The 18103-nt window shown below is 48.3% G+C and overlaps 1 protein-coding gene across 2 annotated transcripts in view; it reads left to right on the top strand.

Annotated features, from left to right (window-relative positions):
• CASS4 (Cas scaffold protein family member 4) overlaps positions 1–18103 on the top strand; it is a 38292-nt gene that overhangs the window by 10940 nt on the left and 9249 nt on the right. For both annotated transcript variants that reach the window (XM_046678184.1, XM_046678185.1), the window contains exons 2-3: positions 9633–10055; positions 15839–15940. In XM_046678184.1, the coding sequence (XP_046534140.1) occupies positions 9633–10055; positions 15839–15940 (525 nt within the window). The remainder of the gene's footprint in view (positions 1–9632; positions 10056–15838; positions 15941–18103) is intronic.

Below are 18103 nucleotides of genomic sequence, written 5' to 3' on the forward strand. Positions count from 1 at the left end.
TGCTAATTACTAATCACCGGGCCTGGCACAGCAGTGAAAAATTGTGAGCTATTCTTATTAATGAGGCATCGACTAAACAGTAAACAACAAAATTAGCATGTGCCTGACTCATATGCATCCAGAAGATTGAAGAGGCTTTTTCGCCTCTTTGATTAATTATAGGAGAATAATATTCGCCAACACACACAATGTGTAAGAGGAAGTCTGCGTGGTTATGGGGGGTCTGTGGAGTGGGGAGCCTCCCCAGATCGTCTTTGCTGTGACTCCTTACAAACATTTCTTCTCTCCTCATCTTTCTGGAGGTTACCTCATAGAGTGTTATTACCATCAAAATCTCTCACAAAAGGAATGTCATGCAGATACTGCGTTTCTTCCTCTGAGTTACCCTGCTTCCTCTGTCTTTCTTCCCTTTTTGGAGAATGTGGGTGGGAAAATGGAGGTGGTGAGGGGATTTTTCTTATGTTCTGAGAAACGTTTCTTTCTGGCTCTTTTTTTTTCCTTAACATAATGTGCTTTAAAATATGATGGGAAATAAACGTTCACAAGCCAACAGAGAGGACCATTCTCTCTCTTTGATCTCCCCGAGCCTATCTACGTATTTACATAACATGAAATGCTCCCAAGTCCATTCGAGGGGAGACGGTTGTCTTAAAAGACGATCAAAGAGCTTTCTCCGTTCTGCATCTTCTCCCGATGTTCTGAGTCTGGGTTCAGCTGCCTCATAAAGAGATGTAAGAGGCTGTTTCACTGATCTCAGAGTAAAAGCTCCTACATCGACTGAATCCTTCATGAACTTCAGGGGTTCACATTTCCCATATGTCAAAGGATCTGACATATTTACAGTGTGTGTTTTTTTAAAAAAAAACTGGCTTGTATATAACTAAGTACTGTCTCAAGGCCCTCAGAGGGGAGCTATGACCCATTCCGCCACCTGCCCCTAAAACTAAGAATTCTTGGAAGTAAGTCATGGAGTCTGTGAAAAGGAAGCTAAAAGGATAACACGGACGTTTTTCAAAGAAGGATTTCAGTGGAAGAAAAATGCCCATCTTGTTAACAACGAAGTTCTGTGACGTCGGGCTCAGGGTCTCTTCCACGTTGACGGTCTCTGTCATTGTTTGGGGGCACTTATTTCTTTGCTGCTTCCTGCTGGTGACCTCGTGGTCTGATTTACCTTCCCGGGGAAATGGTGATCTTCTGGCTAGTTTGATGGAAACCATTTCAGGATTCTCCTATCCCCTGGCCACTAACATTTTAATTTTAGGAGTCCAAGACTTTAGGGGGTGGGAGAGCACTTGTGAAAGGAGGAAGAAGGATTGGGCTACGACGTGGATCTGACTCCTGTGAAGGGAAAGAGGGAAGCAAGCAGGAGAGGGAAGAGAGACCTCAGATTGCAAGCAGCCTCCACACAGTCTTGGACAAAAAATAACGGGGGTCTTCAGAGCAAAGATTGCCTGTTAGAGGAGTCCTGTGTTGGGCAGAAGTGCTCCGTACCCCTGCCTACTAACTTTTGGTTCACAAAGGAAACCAGGGCAGGGCCTCTAAGACCCCAGCAGTGGGCTGGACTCAGCAGCAGAGTACTTCACTTGGCCCAAGTAGTTATATTTTAAAATCTGTCTGAGCATGCCACAGTCTCCACCACTCCCAAATGTCTTACACCTGGCCTGCCTCACTTATCTACATCTCTTGCCCAGCTCCTATAATTGTCTGAGATTGCTGCCCCTGCCTATACACGTCCTTAAACCGTCTCCTTCTAAATTTATGTGCATTTAGACTTTAGCAGATTAGAGTAGGAGAGTGACCTGACCTTGGGGAAGCTGTGCAGTGAATTAGCAATAACAGGCTTCAGAGTCAGACAGACTCCAGTTTGAATTCCCACCCTACTGCCTGCTGCTGTGTGCCCTTGGTCAGGTCGCTTAACCTCTGCTAGTCTCAGGCACCACAAAGTTCTAACATGAGGACAACAGAGCAGATGACATCCAAGGCCCCCACCCAACTCTACCACTCTGATTCCTGCAGCTTTGCTCTTTCAAGTGAACTGCAGAAAATAAAAATGGGAAGTAAAGCAGAAAGGCAAGCTGAGCCCTCGGCGGGCCAGCACGGGTGCAGCCACTGCAGAGCTGGGCCTGCCCTCCTGGTCTGGAGAGGGGCTTACCATCCCGGTTACAGGAAGGACAAAGAGGCATAAAGCTGCAGCTTCTGCAGGTGGCGTTCCTACAGGCTCATCTAACCTGGTTCTGCTCAGAACTGTCGCTGCTGCTGATGGCTCTTGATGCCACTGCAGGAGACAGAAGTATCAGGACCAATTCCCTCCCTCTGCCTCTTAGTTTCCCTGGTCCATAGTGTGTCCCTCTGCCTTTCTCTGGCAATTATAATCCTGCCTTTCCTTCAGGTTTCACCTCAAAGTGCATGCAATGCTTCACCAACTCCTCTGTACGGCTACCCGCAGTCCAGCCTCCACCCTTGCCTGAGCCATGGGCATCTCCCACTTTGACTGGGCAGTTGGCCTCTTTGGCTTCCCACTGGCTCCCTCCAACCCCTTTTCCCCCCAGCAACCAGATATAAACAGCAACCACTACAGAACTCAAGCCCCCAACCCTTTGTTTACTTCTCTCTGGCCAGTCTGGTCATCTTTCAGTTCCTCCAACACACCACCCGCTTCACACACACACACACACACACACTCACCCCCTCCCAGCCTCCCTCTGGTCCTCACATATTTCTCTTCCTCTGCCTGGATGATCTGTCCTCCACTCTTGATCTGACTAACTCCGACTCACCCCCAGGTCACAGCTTCCAGGGCCCGTTCCTCAGGGGAACTTTCCCCAAGCCTCGTCCATCACCACATTGCAACTGCACTCATAGTTTCTCACAACTTCCTGTATTTCCTTCTTTGCACTTAAGAGAAGCAGAAACCCTATGTTTACTTCTGATTTGATTGGAGTTTGCCTCCTCCACTAGAACGGACATGGGCGTGAGATCGGGAGCTATTTTGTTCACGGCTGTATCTCCAGCAGAGCACCGCCCATACAGCAGATGCTCCATACAATCTTGGCAAGTGAACAGCATCCCAGATTTCCCCAGTTGTAGCTCATCACTCCCGTGGCTCATTGCTGATTCAACATAGACGAGCACATTGCACCTGGCCTTGTGTGACGGTCTCCCCAGAGAGGCGAGCATCACTGTGAGAACAAGGAAGCTTATTCTTTGCTTTTGTTTCCCCAAAGCTCCTTCCCTTTCTTCCTTTCAAATGCTTATTCATTTTCCTTTCCCCTTTCCCAGCTGTTGTACAAAGATGGGCATTTGGCGGAAACGCCCTTTTCGGCAACTGGTTAAGAAGATTACTTCCCTCGTACCCGGAATCTAACTGCCTGTGTGCCCACAGGGAATAAAAATAAAAACCTACATCCTCCTGCATCTCTTCAGTATCTACACAAACATTTCCAAATTAACACCCTATTAAAAAATGCCTTGTGAGTGGCCTCAGCGACAATTGCAGTTGTTATTAGGATCCTTTGCAGTGGCCTGTCAATTGTTTCCATCTGTTACCTATAAAGAGCTTAGCACAGTGCCAGGAACATAGGCGCACAATGAATGTTTGCTGCTGCTGCTGCCGCTTGTTCTCCCCGCGCTGCCTGCCTGTCCATAAAGGTCTGGCTCGCCCAGACTGGATTCTTTCTTCAGCCCGCCTGGAGGATGATCATCTCCAAGTCCTGCGTGGATGTGGAGCAGGAGCCTAGCCTTGCATGACTGGTCAGAGACAGCCTATGTAGGAGATGACGTGTGAGCTGAGATCTGAAGGAGAAGGAGCCACTCTTGCAAAGATCTGGCAGAAGAGTGTTCTGGGCAGAGAATAGCAAGGACGAAGGTCCTGAGGTGGGAGCAAGCTTAGTGCATCAAGAAAAGTAAGACAACCCTGCAGCTGGAGGAGCGGTGGGCCAGGAGGTCCACGGGGCAGCACGGTCAGGGGAGTTTCGGTTTTGTTCTAAGTGCGGTTCTGAGCAATTGAAGGTTTTTAAAGAAGAGGCTCACATGATCTGATTTATGTGTATAAAGTGTCATTCTGGCTGGTGTCTAGGGAAAGGATTGTAAGGGGAACCCTGCAATAATGGATGTGGGGAGAGCAGTTGGAGTCCAAGTGACCTTGAGCAAGTCGTTTGATCGCTCTGATCCTCAGTTTCCTCATCTGTAAAATGGGGATAAGAAAACCTACCTCTGAGCTTTCTGAGAATTAAGTGACACAATGACTGTACCCAACCCAAAATAGGCCCCCATTCAATATCTCAGTGTTTCCCCTCCCATCTAGGTGAGGAACTCCTCGAGACTTCTCACATGTGTTTAATTCTTCTTTTGTGACATAAACTTTGATAGTCTTTGTTATTAAAACTCTGAGACAGGGGCCGGCCCCGTGGCCGAGTGGTTGAGTTCGTGCGCTCTGCTTAGGCGGTTCAGGGTTTCACCGGTTCGGGATCCTGGGCGCGGACATGGCGCTGCTCGTCGGGCCATGCTAGGGTGACATTCCACGTGCCACAACTGGAAGGACCCACAACTAAAAATACACAACTACGTAGTGGGGCTTTGGGAGAAAAAAGGAAAAATAAAATCTTAAAAAACCAAAACAAAACAAAACTCTGAGACATTAGTTGATTGCACGAAATGTCCAGAGACACCCCCGCCGATTACAATGAAATACCATACTGAAGGGAATCGTGTAACAGCAACATATTGAGAGTTTTCCTTTTCTGGGAATTTACACCCTTGGAAGGTGGGGGCTGTTGCAACGGAGACTGAAGGCTGGAAGGACAACGTAAACCATGTCTCCAGAATAAGACTGTCGTTTTCCCTCTTGGACAGCTGTGGATGCCCAATAGGGTGGATGATCATACTAGCCCATTGTTCTCTGGAGAAACATCCCTGCCTTTCACCACAGGCGAATCCACCAGCCAAGCTGATGCCAATCTGGACACCCCAGCGCAGCTGCCGTACTATAACAACTGCTCTGTCTGAACATACACACATTCTTATTTTTAGACAACTGCAAGCACATTTCAGATGTTGGGCTTTTTCTTTTAAGACTGTTTTAAATGCACTTCATGATGACCGTCTAGAGATTGTTTTTATTTTCCCTTTTCTTCCGAGTGTGGACAAAACATAATTTTCAAAAGTAAGATCGTGATTCTTGTGCAAATAGAAAATGAACTTGTGTCAAAGATTTTAGTAAACTGATTAATTAATGAGGGAACCAGAAAAATGTTAAGACCAGCTCAAGGGGCATTTGAAGATCTAGGTATTTCTAGGCAATTTAATAAAGGAATATGAGGATAGGATTTCAGGGCTAGATACAGATCTAGTTAAAGTTTGACAAAGTAATAAACTGTAACGTTTCAAGTTATCTTTTCCTACTGAACAGAAATTATTTGCCAGAAACTTTAACTGGAAAAGAAAATCTACAGGGATCAGCCGGTTTGCATGCTCTGTTTTGGCCCGGGCATGGACCCACACACTGCTCATCAAGCCCTGCTGTGGCAGCATCCCTCATACAAAATAGAGGAAGATTGGCACAGATGTTAGCTCAGAGACAATCTTCCTCTCCAAAAAAAGGAAAGAAAAGAAAAGAAAATCTACAAAGTAGCATGTAACTTCACAAAGTCTTGACCTTTAATCGATACTCTTTCTAAGACTCTAAAACCCTATTCCCACTAAACGCTTCATCTCTGCTGTATCCTCCAAGCCAAGCACCCACATTCACGTGGAACCTGCTCACAACACAGTCAAGGGACAGTAATGGGGTGCGCAGGCTAGCCAGGGCTTGAGGTCCATCTTCCGGATGTCTCAGTGGTCCTTCTTCCTGAAGGGAATGGGTGGGCAGACGGCCAAAGAGAGCTTCCTTCTGACCTGATCTAAACACAAATGGGAGCTTTCATCTTGGTGCTGTGTGTCTCTTTACCTCCCAAAGACTTGGACATGGGGGCATCACATTACTCATCCTTATCCACCCATTAACTCACCACACAGCACCTCCTGTGTGCTGGGAGCTTGAGATGTGGTGAGAGCGAGGAGGGTGCAGCCTTGCTCTCCTGGGACTTACACTCTAGCAGGGAAACAGATGCAGAATACGTAATTGCCCACCTGATGAATTACAGTCGTCCCCACTGATCTGCGGGGATGTGTTCCAACCCCCTGTGGATGCCTGAAACCACGGATGGTACCAAACCATATAAATACCGTGTTTTTCCTATATATACATACTAATGAGAAAGTTTAATTTCTAAATTAGGCACAGTAAGAGATTAACGACAATAACTTCTCTTTCGCATATCTGAATTGACAGCATCACTACTCTTGTGCTTTGGGGCCATTATTAAGTAAAAGAAGGGTTACTTGAGCATGAACACAGTGATACTGCAACAGTCATCTGACAACCAAGGCTACCAATTACTAACGGGCTGGTGGTGGCCACTGCGTGGATCCACTGGACAAAGGGATGATTCGCATCCTGGGCGGGAGGGAGCAGGACGGTGTGAGATTTCATCACACTACTCAGAACAGCTCGCAATTTAACACTTAGTAATTGTTTACTTCTGGAATTTTCCATTTAGTATTTTCAGACCACAGTTGCCCGTGGGTAACTGAAACCTCAGAAAGCAAAACCACAGATAAGAGTGAATTACTGTACATACAAGTGTCATAAGGGCTGACAAGAAAAGGTGTTCAGCAGAAAAATGGGGAGAACGAATTTAGCCTGGGTGTCGGAGCCCTTTTCCGAGGAAGAAACATTTAAGATGAGTCTGGAAGGATGAGTGGGATTCACTGGCTGAGAATCTGCTGACTGGTTTGGGTAGAGGGAACTGCATTGCGAAGGACTCGAGCCCCCCAGTAAGGGTGACACTCATGCGGACTGGTGAGGAAGTGATACCATGAGGCCAGAAACGTGGGCAGGAGCAGAATTACACAGCGCCATGAAGGTTTGGGCAGAGTTAGGGCTTCATCTCAAGGGTACTGGGGAAACATCGAGAGGTCATAGAGTGGGGAGTGACATGATCAAAAATCATGTTCTTGACAACTCAAGCACTGGGAACGGTGCTGTGCACACTCAGTAAGTGTTGGCTGAGTTTGTGAAGGAACAAATGGCTTACCCAATGGGACACTTTAAGCATGCCTGACACGGAGAGACAGTCGATGTTCTGAATTACCTCCAAGTCTGCTTCTCAACTTAATCTCATAATCTCACTCAGACGACTGAGACTTCATGCCACCCCGCTCAGCTGAGGATTTGGGGTTCACCATGGGTGAGAGAGGAAACCTCTACAGGCAGCAATGGCCCTCACCACACGCATGCCTGTTACTCTTCGGGACCATTTTCCTTCTTTTAAAGATGAGTTAACAGTGGAGCGCAGCAAGGAGGTGACACCCTTCCCAAGGCGCGTGTGAATTATCCACTCAGAGCGGCGTGAAGGCTGCAGCAGGGTCTGTAGTTTTGAGGAGTGAGTGTTTGCAAGAACGTGTTAAAAGACGCTTCAAGCTTCCTTGACAAAGATTTCAAAAGAAAATGTGCCATCCAACAAAGAGCTAAACAGGGTAGGTCAGAGTGCAAGGAAAAGGGCATGCTCATTCCCGTGGGTGGACGCAGAAATGAGTCAGACCGTGCTGAAGGGCCCTGAACAGCGCAGAAGGAAGAGCCCTAAGGACTTCCCCCACCAACTTCCCACCTGGAAATTTATCGAGGGAAATAAACAAGACGAGCTGCAGATACTTATCTACGAAGATGATCATTTCAGCATTGTTTGTAACAGCTAAAAACTGGAATTAGCTAAAATGTCCCCAGACCAGGAAGGACAAATGTGGTTCATCCATACAATGGAAAATCATGGTGGTATTTAAAAGGATACTGAAAATTGTTTGTTGACACAGAAAGATGTTCACAATCTGTTTTTAAGTGAAAACAATGCAGGTTATAAAACTGTATGTAGCATATGATCCCGTTAAGTTTTAAAAACATAACCATGGCTCTAGGTGGGTGTATGAAAAAATATGCACGAGAAAAGGTCTGGAAAAACACAAACCTAAGAGACAATGGTGGCAACCTGTGGTCGGTGGCACTGCGGGAATTTTTTATTTCTTCTATTGTTTATCCTTATTTGTATTCTTTCTTGAATGAACTTTTATTGCTTTTGTAGTAAAAGAAAAGTTTCATGTGCAAAAGCTGGTCACGCTCTCCCAGGATCTCAGTTGCAGTGGATTTTATGAGGCGTCTTCAAAGCCTATTTGCCCGTGTGAAGGATCTAATTCCATTTCTGCTTCTCAGACGCTCGTGAAGCAGCGTTGCCCTAGATCCACACAGACCTGACTGTGCGTTTAAGGTGGTATTTCTCAGCCCTTGGCCATCCAATTCCATTTTTGTAACAGTAAAACATTATTATGCCAAAAAAGCAACAGTTTTCAACAAATGTAATGGAAGGTTTGGTCATTTTTGCCTTATTCATAAACTATACCTATTAGAGGCTAAGGGTATAAAAAGTATAATTAACTAAATTTAGTTAAAGAAAGAAAAAAGCAACTGGAAGGATAAATACCAAATGGTATGGGTAGTTACCTCTGGTGGGACTGTGGGTAAATTTCATCGTCTTCTTTTTGCTTCTCTATATGTCCTAATTTTTCTGTAATAAATATGCACTGACGTAACAAGGGAGGTGATTCTGTTAACCCAACAGAAACAAATTGCCTTCATTTAATTACAGCAGAAAGTTCCAATAAGAAGGGGCATTAACCATCGCTGCCATTGCAAAAGAGTGATTTTTTTGGAGGACCGTGTGGCCTGCAAAAAAGCGTGGGTCTGAGAATCAGGGAGACTGACTGTCTTTTGATCCTGGCTGTGTGGCCACAGACAAGTCACTACTAACCCCTGTGTCTTTGTTCCATCGTGCAAGGATTCAGGAACCTTTGCCTAGCATCTCCTAGGCACGTGGGTCTGCACTTGACGCTGGGGACAGAGCAGAGAAAAAGCAAGATATGGTCCCAGCAGTCACGGAACTTCCAACCCAATTCAGGAGAAAAATAATGACAACCCAACAAAGAGCAATATAATAATTATGACGGTCACAGCCAACCTTTACCGAGCACTTTTAAATGCTAGGCGCTGTTCATTGAGCTGTGTATGCGTATCAACCCATTTAATTCTCACAGTGACTCTATGAGGTAGATATTATTATTAACCCCATTTTACAGACAAGGAAACTAAGACCCAAAGAGAGTAAATAATTTGCTCAAGGGTGCACAGCTAGGAAGTCACCGAGCTAGGATTTCAACCCTACTGTGTGCTACACTGCACTCTATATGTAACTACAAGGGTACTGGGTGCCACAAATTAAATCAGGGCCACGACAGCATATCAGGGAGCCTGAACCTGCTTTCAGGGTGCAGGTAAGACTTCTGTAAGGATGTGACATTTCACCTGAGACCCCAAGGATGGGTAGGAATAAATCAGGCAAATAACAGAGACAAGGACCTCTGGGGTTGAGGAAACGAGATTAAATAGCCATTGTGACTATTCTCTAACGTTCCTAGGTGAGTGACGTTGGTATAGTGGTCATTGGCAATGGTGGTAACAATGAATTCTCTTCTCTCCCTGCCCCCAGACACTCTTGGCCAAAGCACTTTATGACAACCAGCCCGACTGCTCTGACGAGCTGGCTTTCTGCAGAGGAGACATCCTGACCATTCTGGAACAAAATGTGCCGGAAAGCGAGGGCTGGTGGAAGTGTTTGCTCCATGGGAGGCAAGGCCTGGCCCCTGCCAACCGCCTCCAAATCCTCACAGAGGCCCCCGCAGACAGGCTCTGTCCCCCTTGCCTGAGAGGCCTGGAAGAAGCTCTCACCAGCTCCGAAGAGAACTACCAGGTGCCCACCCTACTGAGCCCCCCACCTCCAGGCCCCGTATATGAGCAGATGAAGAGCTGGGTGGAGGGGCCTCCGCCGCCCACCATCCAAGTCTATGAATTCCCTGACCTGCCTGCCAGCGCCAGAATCGTCTGTGAAAAGACTCTAAGCTTTCCCAAACAGGTAAGCACATTTCCCAATAAACGGGATGGGTCAAAGGATATGTAGCACCCAGGGACTTAACTCCCCCTTGAGTCATCGGTGTCCATCAGGAAGGCGAATGCGCAAATCGGGAACCGGACCGTTGGTGTGATCGGGTGGGCTCGTGTTTGCCCCCACATCAGTCATCATTAACACTCTCCGCTCGGACTCCCCAGCTTTGCAAGACACCCGCACTTTGTAGAAAACTGAATGCTCGGTCGAGCTGTGCATGAAAGCATCACAGATGTTCATGGTGGTTTTCTCTTACACTAAGAAGGAACACGAGGACTGCTGGTGGTCAATGGAGGGGCTGAATTTCCATGGGTTCGAGGGCAAGAAACTACTCATCAGATTTCAAATACATATTCCCGATGAACCTAGAAACTTACTCCCAGAATGGCTACAGATACATACATAAGATGGCAAAGATATATCTGGATGGGGAGGCTGTGGCCATTACAGCACTGTTACAGGGAAAAATCGAAGATGCCTGATGTTTGTTAATGGGGGATCGGTTTCATAAATTTTGTCATGTCCCTACAACGAGCTACTATGCAGCTGTGAAAAAGAGATGAAGTTGTTCCGTGAGGTATTTATAAGGTGGAAGAAAGAGCTTTTTAAACAAAAACCAAACAAACAGAAACTCAAAAAAAACATTGTGGGTGTGTGTGTAAGTGTGCATGCTCACACATTGGAAAGAACACACACCAACGGTGGTTACCCTTAGGAAGCAGAACTGGTTAAGGAGAAAGCGAAAGGAGGCGGTCGGCAGGGACCTCTGTTTTACTCACTCCTACATCCCAGCATCTAGGACACTGCCTGGCCTGGGCTGGGGACTCAATAAGCATTTGATGAACAAAGAGATTAGGAAGTTGATTTGTGTTATGCGGAGCTTGTATTACAGCTGTAATTTTTTAAAATAATGATTTTTAAAAACAGAGGAAAAGAAGTACTCAGTAAATGCAGAATGAAAATATTCTTTTTAAAGATGGAAAGGAATTCGAAGAAGAAAGGAGAAAAATAATGTACTGTTTCCTCCCCAAGCCCTGGCCTTCAAGAGGTGTTAAGAATGGAGAACAGATTTTCATGGTCTTCAGTCACTGTGGACATTTCCTGCCATCACACACTGTGTTTTCAGCTCAAATGACATATCCCACCTGGTCACAGCTCTGGTTAGAGGTCTTGGCAAGGTCTGTGTCCAGGTAGGCCACTCCCCGTGATGTATGTTACTACGGAGGCCCCCTCCATACCAGCTTCCGACACCTCTTTCAAAAGGGAAGGTGTTGATTTCTTAAAAGCTTTTGAATACTTCAGATTTTCTAACTCCCTGGGCTGCCAGGCAGAGAAACAGACAGTTGTTACACAGAACAGCTGCCGCTCATCGGCGCTGGCGACAAACGCCAGAAGGAAGCTGGCTGAGCGTTCTGCCGCAGCCCCTGGGGATGCTTTTCTGGAACAACTGGCCCAAAGCTAGGCCTGGCATGCTCAGCTGCCATCTGAGCAGCTGACTCAGAGCAGGGCCTTGCTGATGGTTCCTCCAAGAACAAGTGGCTTTTGCTGAAGTCAATTTGAGTTTCTTTTCAAAGGCCCTAAAGAAACAAAAACCTCAAAGGCCATTTCCATCTCTCCCTAAAAGGAAAACAGATGCAATGTCTGCTGTTGGCCAGGTGTCCCTAACACCCAGGATGGCACCAGGCTCCTATGAGGTGCTCAATAAACCTTTGTTCAATGAGTGAAGTGACAAGGTACATCATAAGGCTTCATAACCATGGGCTTCACAATCAACTTCTAGACTGACATTGGTATAGAAGGAAAGATGTGTTTACTATCCCAGCTTAACTCAGGACAGGGTCAGAGCCTTAGCTGCGAGATTTGTCCTTGCCATGAAGCATGTCCGCAGTGGGAGCCCTCACTTGTGCAGGCTGCAGGAATCGACAGAAACCACAGCAACCGAAGGGGAATTTAGAAACCAGGGGCTCTTCGTCACTCGAGTAGGTTCCCCAGGTGGCTCCAGCAGAACACCGGGGGAACGTTCCTGCCTTTTATTTCTGTTGAAGTTTCCTCTATGGCTGCCCTGTCAACATTTTTGCTCCCTCCTTCCCCACTTTTCTTTATTGCCTTATCTGTGCTTGGGGGTCTCTCAGAGCGAGAGGTGCGCTCTGTGGCTTAGAAATCAGGAGTCCTGGCTCACATGGCTTCCGGGGCAGCCATGACTGTGCTGGGGGTCAGAAATATCACAAAACCCCTCTGTACTTCTCTTTCTTGCTTAGTGTCATGAGAGGGTGGGACCTGATCATTTCCAAGGTCACCTTGAGTTGAACCTTTTGGTGATTCTAAATAATCTTGCTTTTACCTCTACTACAAGAAGGAAGGAGACAGAAGAAATCAAAGATGATAATCAGTCAAGAATCCTGCAATTCACAGAGTAGGCAGACATCTGCTCCCCACTGGTGCAACCTAGCGGGTAGCCCTGAGTCTGAGACTGCCCAGGAAATGCGTTCTGAGCAGAAGTGGTCATTGATAGAACGAGGCAAGTCCAGCCACTAGCTTTGAGCTGCTTTCCTACGGGCAGTTCACAGGCTTGGAACATGACCTGGGCCAGCCATTTCACAGATTCCTTTTATACCTGGGTTGACTATCTCTAGGTTAAAGTTGGCCAAAAATTAAAAACCAAGAGGGTAGAAATATGTCACTTTTCCCAAATGTCCTAAGAGAGGAGTCTACGTGTCAGAATCAGACGTCTCTATAGCTGGAAGAGACCCCGATGAGCCTTTAGATTGGAACAACTCCTCTTTTTACAAATGAAGAAATTGATTCCCAGGGAAGTGAAAAGGCCTGTCCAGGTCACATGGCTGATGAGACTAAAGCTTACTTATCATGTCTGTGCATGTCTGTCTACGCCCCCAGATGGCTAACGACCGAAGGCAGAGCCCTTGTCCTAGGCATGTTGGCATGCCCTTGATCTTCCTTTGCCTGACTCTGTGGCTGACACTATTCTTTGCATTATTTTTTTGTTAAAGTTTAACCTATAGATCCTAAGGGTACAGCTCAGTCACTAGTATCCAGGTCAAAAAACAGAACCAACTACCACCTCAGAAGCCCCCTGCACCTTCTCCAGGTCACTTCCCCCCAGGGTAACCACTCTCTTGAGCTTTGTCTTACTTTTCATTCCAACTTCCTTAACATAATATGCTGGCCTGGCTTTTTTTTTTTTAATCATCATATAAAGAATATATTTGATATGAGTTTAAATTCGGAGAGGGGAATCTTTAGTAGTTTAAGTGAAAAGGGTCAGATTTCCTAATGAAATTGCTCTCAGACCCACTAGTTCCTGAACTGGACTTTCCTTCTGTCCCCTTAAACCTTTGAAACCTTGTTTCTCAGACATGTTCCTTTATTGGTCGCCATCTTGAACCTACGATTTCTAAGAAACCCTGGGCGTTTTTGAAGCAGCTTCCTTCCACCTAAAATTCCACACACAGGAAACTCCCTTTGCTCTCTGTAGGAGGTCTTGTAGGCATGTGTGACCCACAAAGTCAGCTACACAAATAAAATGGCCTGGGGTCACAGGGGAGCAGTAGGCGACAGATGCGTGTTTGGAAAGGCTCTTGTGGTTGCGGGGAGCTTGGTGTGTTCGAATAAGCGGGGGCAGGGAGGAAGGAAGAGCAGAGGTGATAGCTGGTGGCAAGGGACACGTCATGCATGGTCCGGTCCCTGGGGTTGGGCAGGGCATGGTCTGGTGGGAGCTTGGACTTAACTCAGAGCGCAATGGAGGACCATTGACGAGTTTGTCCTACACCAATCAGCCTGAGACCAGCAGGGACAAAGTCAGGTTCATTGACCCGCCGCAGAGACGGGGATCATAGAGCAGAGGAAGCACAGGCTGTGTCGCAGAAGAGGCACAGCATCACTATGGGGTTGGGGGAAAGGTGGGGTTTAGGTGAAACGTAAATGAAGCCCTATCTTGACAAGATCTGTGCAAAACAGGGCAGTGAGTAAAGGGGTCAGTGTCAGCTTGGACTGCAAAGCAGACGCAGGCTGCTCTCTGCTCGGAACCACAACGTTAGGATAGATGTGGACTGTCGTGTCTGATGCTCTTTATCTGAAGCTCTGTGCGGGGGCCGGGAATGGAGGCTGCTTCTCTGGCAAGCGTGGGATGTTTCCTTCTTCCTGACAGAACTCCAGACAGCAATGCTTCTGAGAGCCTAGGATTTTAGAGAACCAGTGAGTTAGAAAGCAGTTGTCTCTCAGAGGGAGGTTGTTTCGACACGCGACAGCTGAGCAAGTCCTTGGAGAAGCATTGGTCCTGTCCACTTGCAGCTGCTCCATCTGCATCTCTTATTCTGACCTGAGGAATGGTGGGACCCACTCGGCCACTACCTACTGTCTCAAGCCATACACATTCTTTCAGCAAAACAAACGAACGGATACTAGCGCTTACCCCATGCCAGGCACAGAGCTGGGTTACCGTCAGGAACAAAGGGACCCTCCTCCCGTCCTCATAAGCTGCCCCTCTCCCTGGGTCGACCTCCCCGACCTCCACATACTGACATCCTAACCGTCTCATGATCCAGCGTGGAAAGCCCCCTTCCATGACAGGTCCCCTGGAGCCCAATGGGAAGCACAGTCTCCCTCTGCCGGACTCTGGAACTTGGCCTTTTCCTTTCCTCAAACCCTGTCCCGCTTCCCAGCCTATGTCCTGGGTGTGCCCTTTAGACCAAGCCCCTGGCAGACAGCATCCACTGCCCTCTAAAACCGCCCACTCCCAGGCCCCCGCCCAGAGACCTTCTAGTTCAAGAGGTCTGAGGTGGAGCCCTGGCAAAGCCACTATTTTAAAATTTGCCAGTTCAGACCCGGCCAGGCTTGGATGCTGCCACCCTGGAGCAGCCGGCAGGGTGCCCGCCCGAGAGTCAACATCAGCGAGTTCCAGGGGGTTGACTCGAATCCCGAGTTCCCATTTACAGGCACAGACTCCACGGCTGAGACACGTTCTGTTTTCCACAGCAGCAAGGGCAACAAGGGACCAAGTGCCCTTCATCTGATTGGAGGTCCAGCCCTTTGTGGGGTAAAATCCAGACTCCTTCACAGGACATTTCCGACCCCACCTCTCTCCTCCCTTTACTCGCTTTTCTCCAGTCACTTTCGATCCTCGGAATCACCAAGTCCCCTCCTGCCTCCCACTCTTGCCAGTGAAAGCTGCGGGCCACAGTCTTCTGCTCGCCTCCTGCTCCCTATCAGCTCTCAGCCCAAGCGACACAGCCCACGACAGGCCTCTGCTTCCGCCCCAACCCCATTAGTCCCTCCACTTCAGACCCTAAAGCCCCTCTGCCTGTCTCGTTCGCAGCAGCATCCTCAGCATCACCGGATGAACAATAAGCCAGGAGTCGAATCACAGCCTCAGATCCCTAGAGAACATCAGAGCCCTGGGAAGCTGGTGGGGACTGCAGATCCCGGGACTTCCCCTCAGGACTCAGAGGTTCAGTACAACCGCCACGGGGCCCAGGAATCTGCATTTCTAACCCGCTTCCCGGGTGAGATGGATGCAGGCAGCTATGGCCCCCATGTGAGGAAGACCGTCCTCCCCGGGGAACCTCCCCACAGCAATCTGCTGCTCCCGGCCTCAGAGTGAAGGGCCACCAGTTAGGGGTGCCGGGAGAGCCCCTCAGCAGTGTCAGAGCTGCCTTGGCTGTCTGAGGGACAACCCGGATGTGATCCATGCACTCAGGGCTGACGTGTCTTTCCCCTCTGCTCTTTCTCTCCCCAAGGCCCTCCTCACAATTCCCAGACCTGCCTGGGCCTCGCTGCCAACTCTGCCTTCCCAGGTGTATGACGTGCCTGCCCAGAGCCGGGGACCACCAGCCCTGAAGGTGAGCCTCGACCCTGGCCCTGCTCCGCCCGGAGTGTGGGGTCCTCAGTGTCACACAGATGTAGTGTTTCAGCTTTACCGACAACGGTCTTCAGGAGCTTTGATCCACTCCTGACTCCAAAGGTCACGTCACCACTCAGAAGCCGGCTTTGTCCCAGGGAGCCCAAACCTGCTCAGGAGAACGTTGTGATTACTTGAATTCTGAATATTTAAAAAATGGTTACTTTTCATTTATAATAGATTTTTTTTTTTGAGGAAGATTAGCCCTGAGCTAACATCTGCCAATCCTCCTCTTTTTGCTGAGGAAGACTGGCCCTGAGCTAACATCCATGCCCATCTTCCTCTACTTTACATGTGGGACACCTACCACAGCATGGCTTGCCAAGCAGTGCCATGTCCACACCCGGGATCTGAACCGGCGAACCCTGGGCCGCTGAAGCAGAATGTGTGAACTTAACCACCATGCCACCGAGCCAGCGGGCCAGCCCCTGTAATAGATATTTTTTATCTGTACACACAAACACACACATATGTGTATACGTCCACATATATGCATTTTTTTAAATAATATTTTTTTAGTGAGGAAGATTGTTGCTGAGCTAACATCTGTGCCAATCTTCCTCTATTTTTACATGTGGGACACCGCCACAGCATGGCTGATGAGCAGTGTGTAGGTCCAGGATGTGGGCCCACAAATCCCAGGCTGCCAAAGTGGAGTGCACGAATGCAACCACTATGCCACCGGGCCAGCCCTGAAATAAAAATATCTTGAAGGATATCCATCACCGTCTTAACATTATCATTGGTTATCTTAACATTGATTATCTCTGGGGGATGAAATTTTAAAGGTTTTTTTTTTTTTTTACTTATTTGTACGTAACTGGTACATCAAATTTGTGAGACCTGCTTCAGGTAATCAGAAAGCAACTTCCCTCGTTTCCTAGCCCATCCAAACTGCGCTCTCCCGCCCCGTCAATGCAGTGAATCACCTGGTGCTTTGGCCACACCTGCTGCCTGGCCCGCCCAGAGACTGACGTCTGAGGTCAGGTGGGCCCCAAGCAGCAGGAGTTTTAAAGCTCCCGGGTGATTCTACAGTGCAGGCAGGGCTGGGAGCCTCAGCTCTGGGGTAAGCAGAAACTCGAGCAGGCTCTGTGCCTTCGGGTCACCCACGAGTAATAAGAAGTCACTTTAGCAGACTCAGGGGAGGAATTTAAATACCTATTCCAGCAGCAAACGCTTTCTGTGCTGGGGCCTTCCTGCGAGTGCCGCCCTGCCTCCCCACCTCACTGCCCGGCAGCTCGTACCCACCGGCTCCTTGATGGGGGCAAACGCCCCTCCTCTGGCTGCTGACCAAGGCTCCTCTGTTAGCCCTGCCAGCGGGTCATCTCCTGCCCCATCCTCCTGAGAGTCTTGCCCTCTCCAGGCTGGCTCTGGCTCCAGCCCTCACATGATCCCCATCTGGTCCCTGAAAACACAGTCTCCCTTTGCCTTGAGGGACTCCAGGCGCACAGGCTGCGCGGGGACGAGGAGAGGAGCAGGAGGCACTCGCCTTGGGCACAAAAGTTTTAAACACACACACTTGCCGGACTCCACTTCTTCCCTCCCCTTCAGCCCGGCCCTGCTGGATCCTGTCTTTATTTAAAATGTCGACATTTCGTTCATCACGGTTTTTTCACATTGATTGTGATTTCTTAAAATATCGCATTAAGATATTATTTACCTTGATTCCTGAAGTTTTTGGTGCCCACTTCAATGTTGTGCCCCAGGGGGCTGCTTCACTTTTCCTCACACTCTTCCTGCCCTGAGAACAGGCCATGCCAGCCAGCCACCAGCCTGTCCTTTGTCATCAGATTTTCACCCTTAACTTCTCCCACGCCAGAGTTAGCCACCGTGCACTAAGACCCCAAGCTCAGGTGGCACAATTCAAGTCATCGAAGGTCCCACTGGAGCACTTTCCACTTGGCTGGAGGGCAGTGACAAGAGCCCCACCCTCCCCAACCGAGGAGGGGACAGCCGGAAACCCACAGCTCCACCCTCTCCAAAAAAACCCCCTCTGCAAATTCCAGCTTTTTCTCTCTTTCTTTATAAAACCTGTTTTGCTGCTCTCTCACCTCGATTAGGAACATAGGACCTATTTTTCACATCCTAATATATCTATTTTCTA

The sequence above is a fragment of the Equus quagga genome, chromosome 12, assembly GCF_021613505.1.
Source record: "Equus quagga isolate Etosha38 chromosome 12, UCLA_HA_Equagga_1.0, whole genome shotgun sequence".
NCBI classification, from domain to species: domain Eukaryota; kingdom Metazoa; phylum Chordata; class Mammalia; order Perissodactyla; family Equidae; genus Equus; species Equus quagga.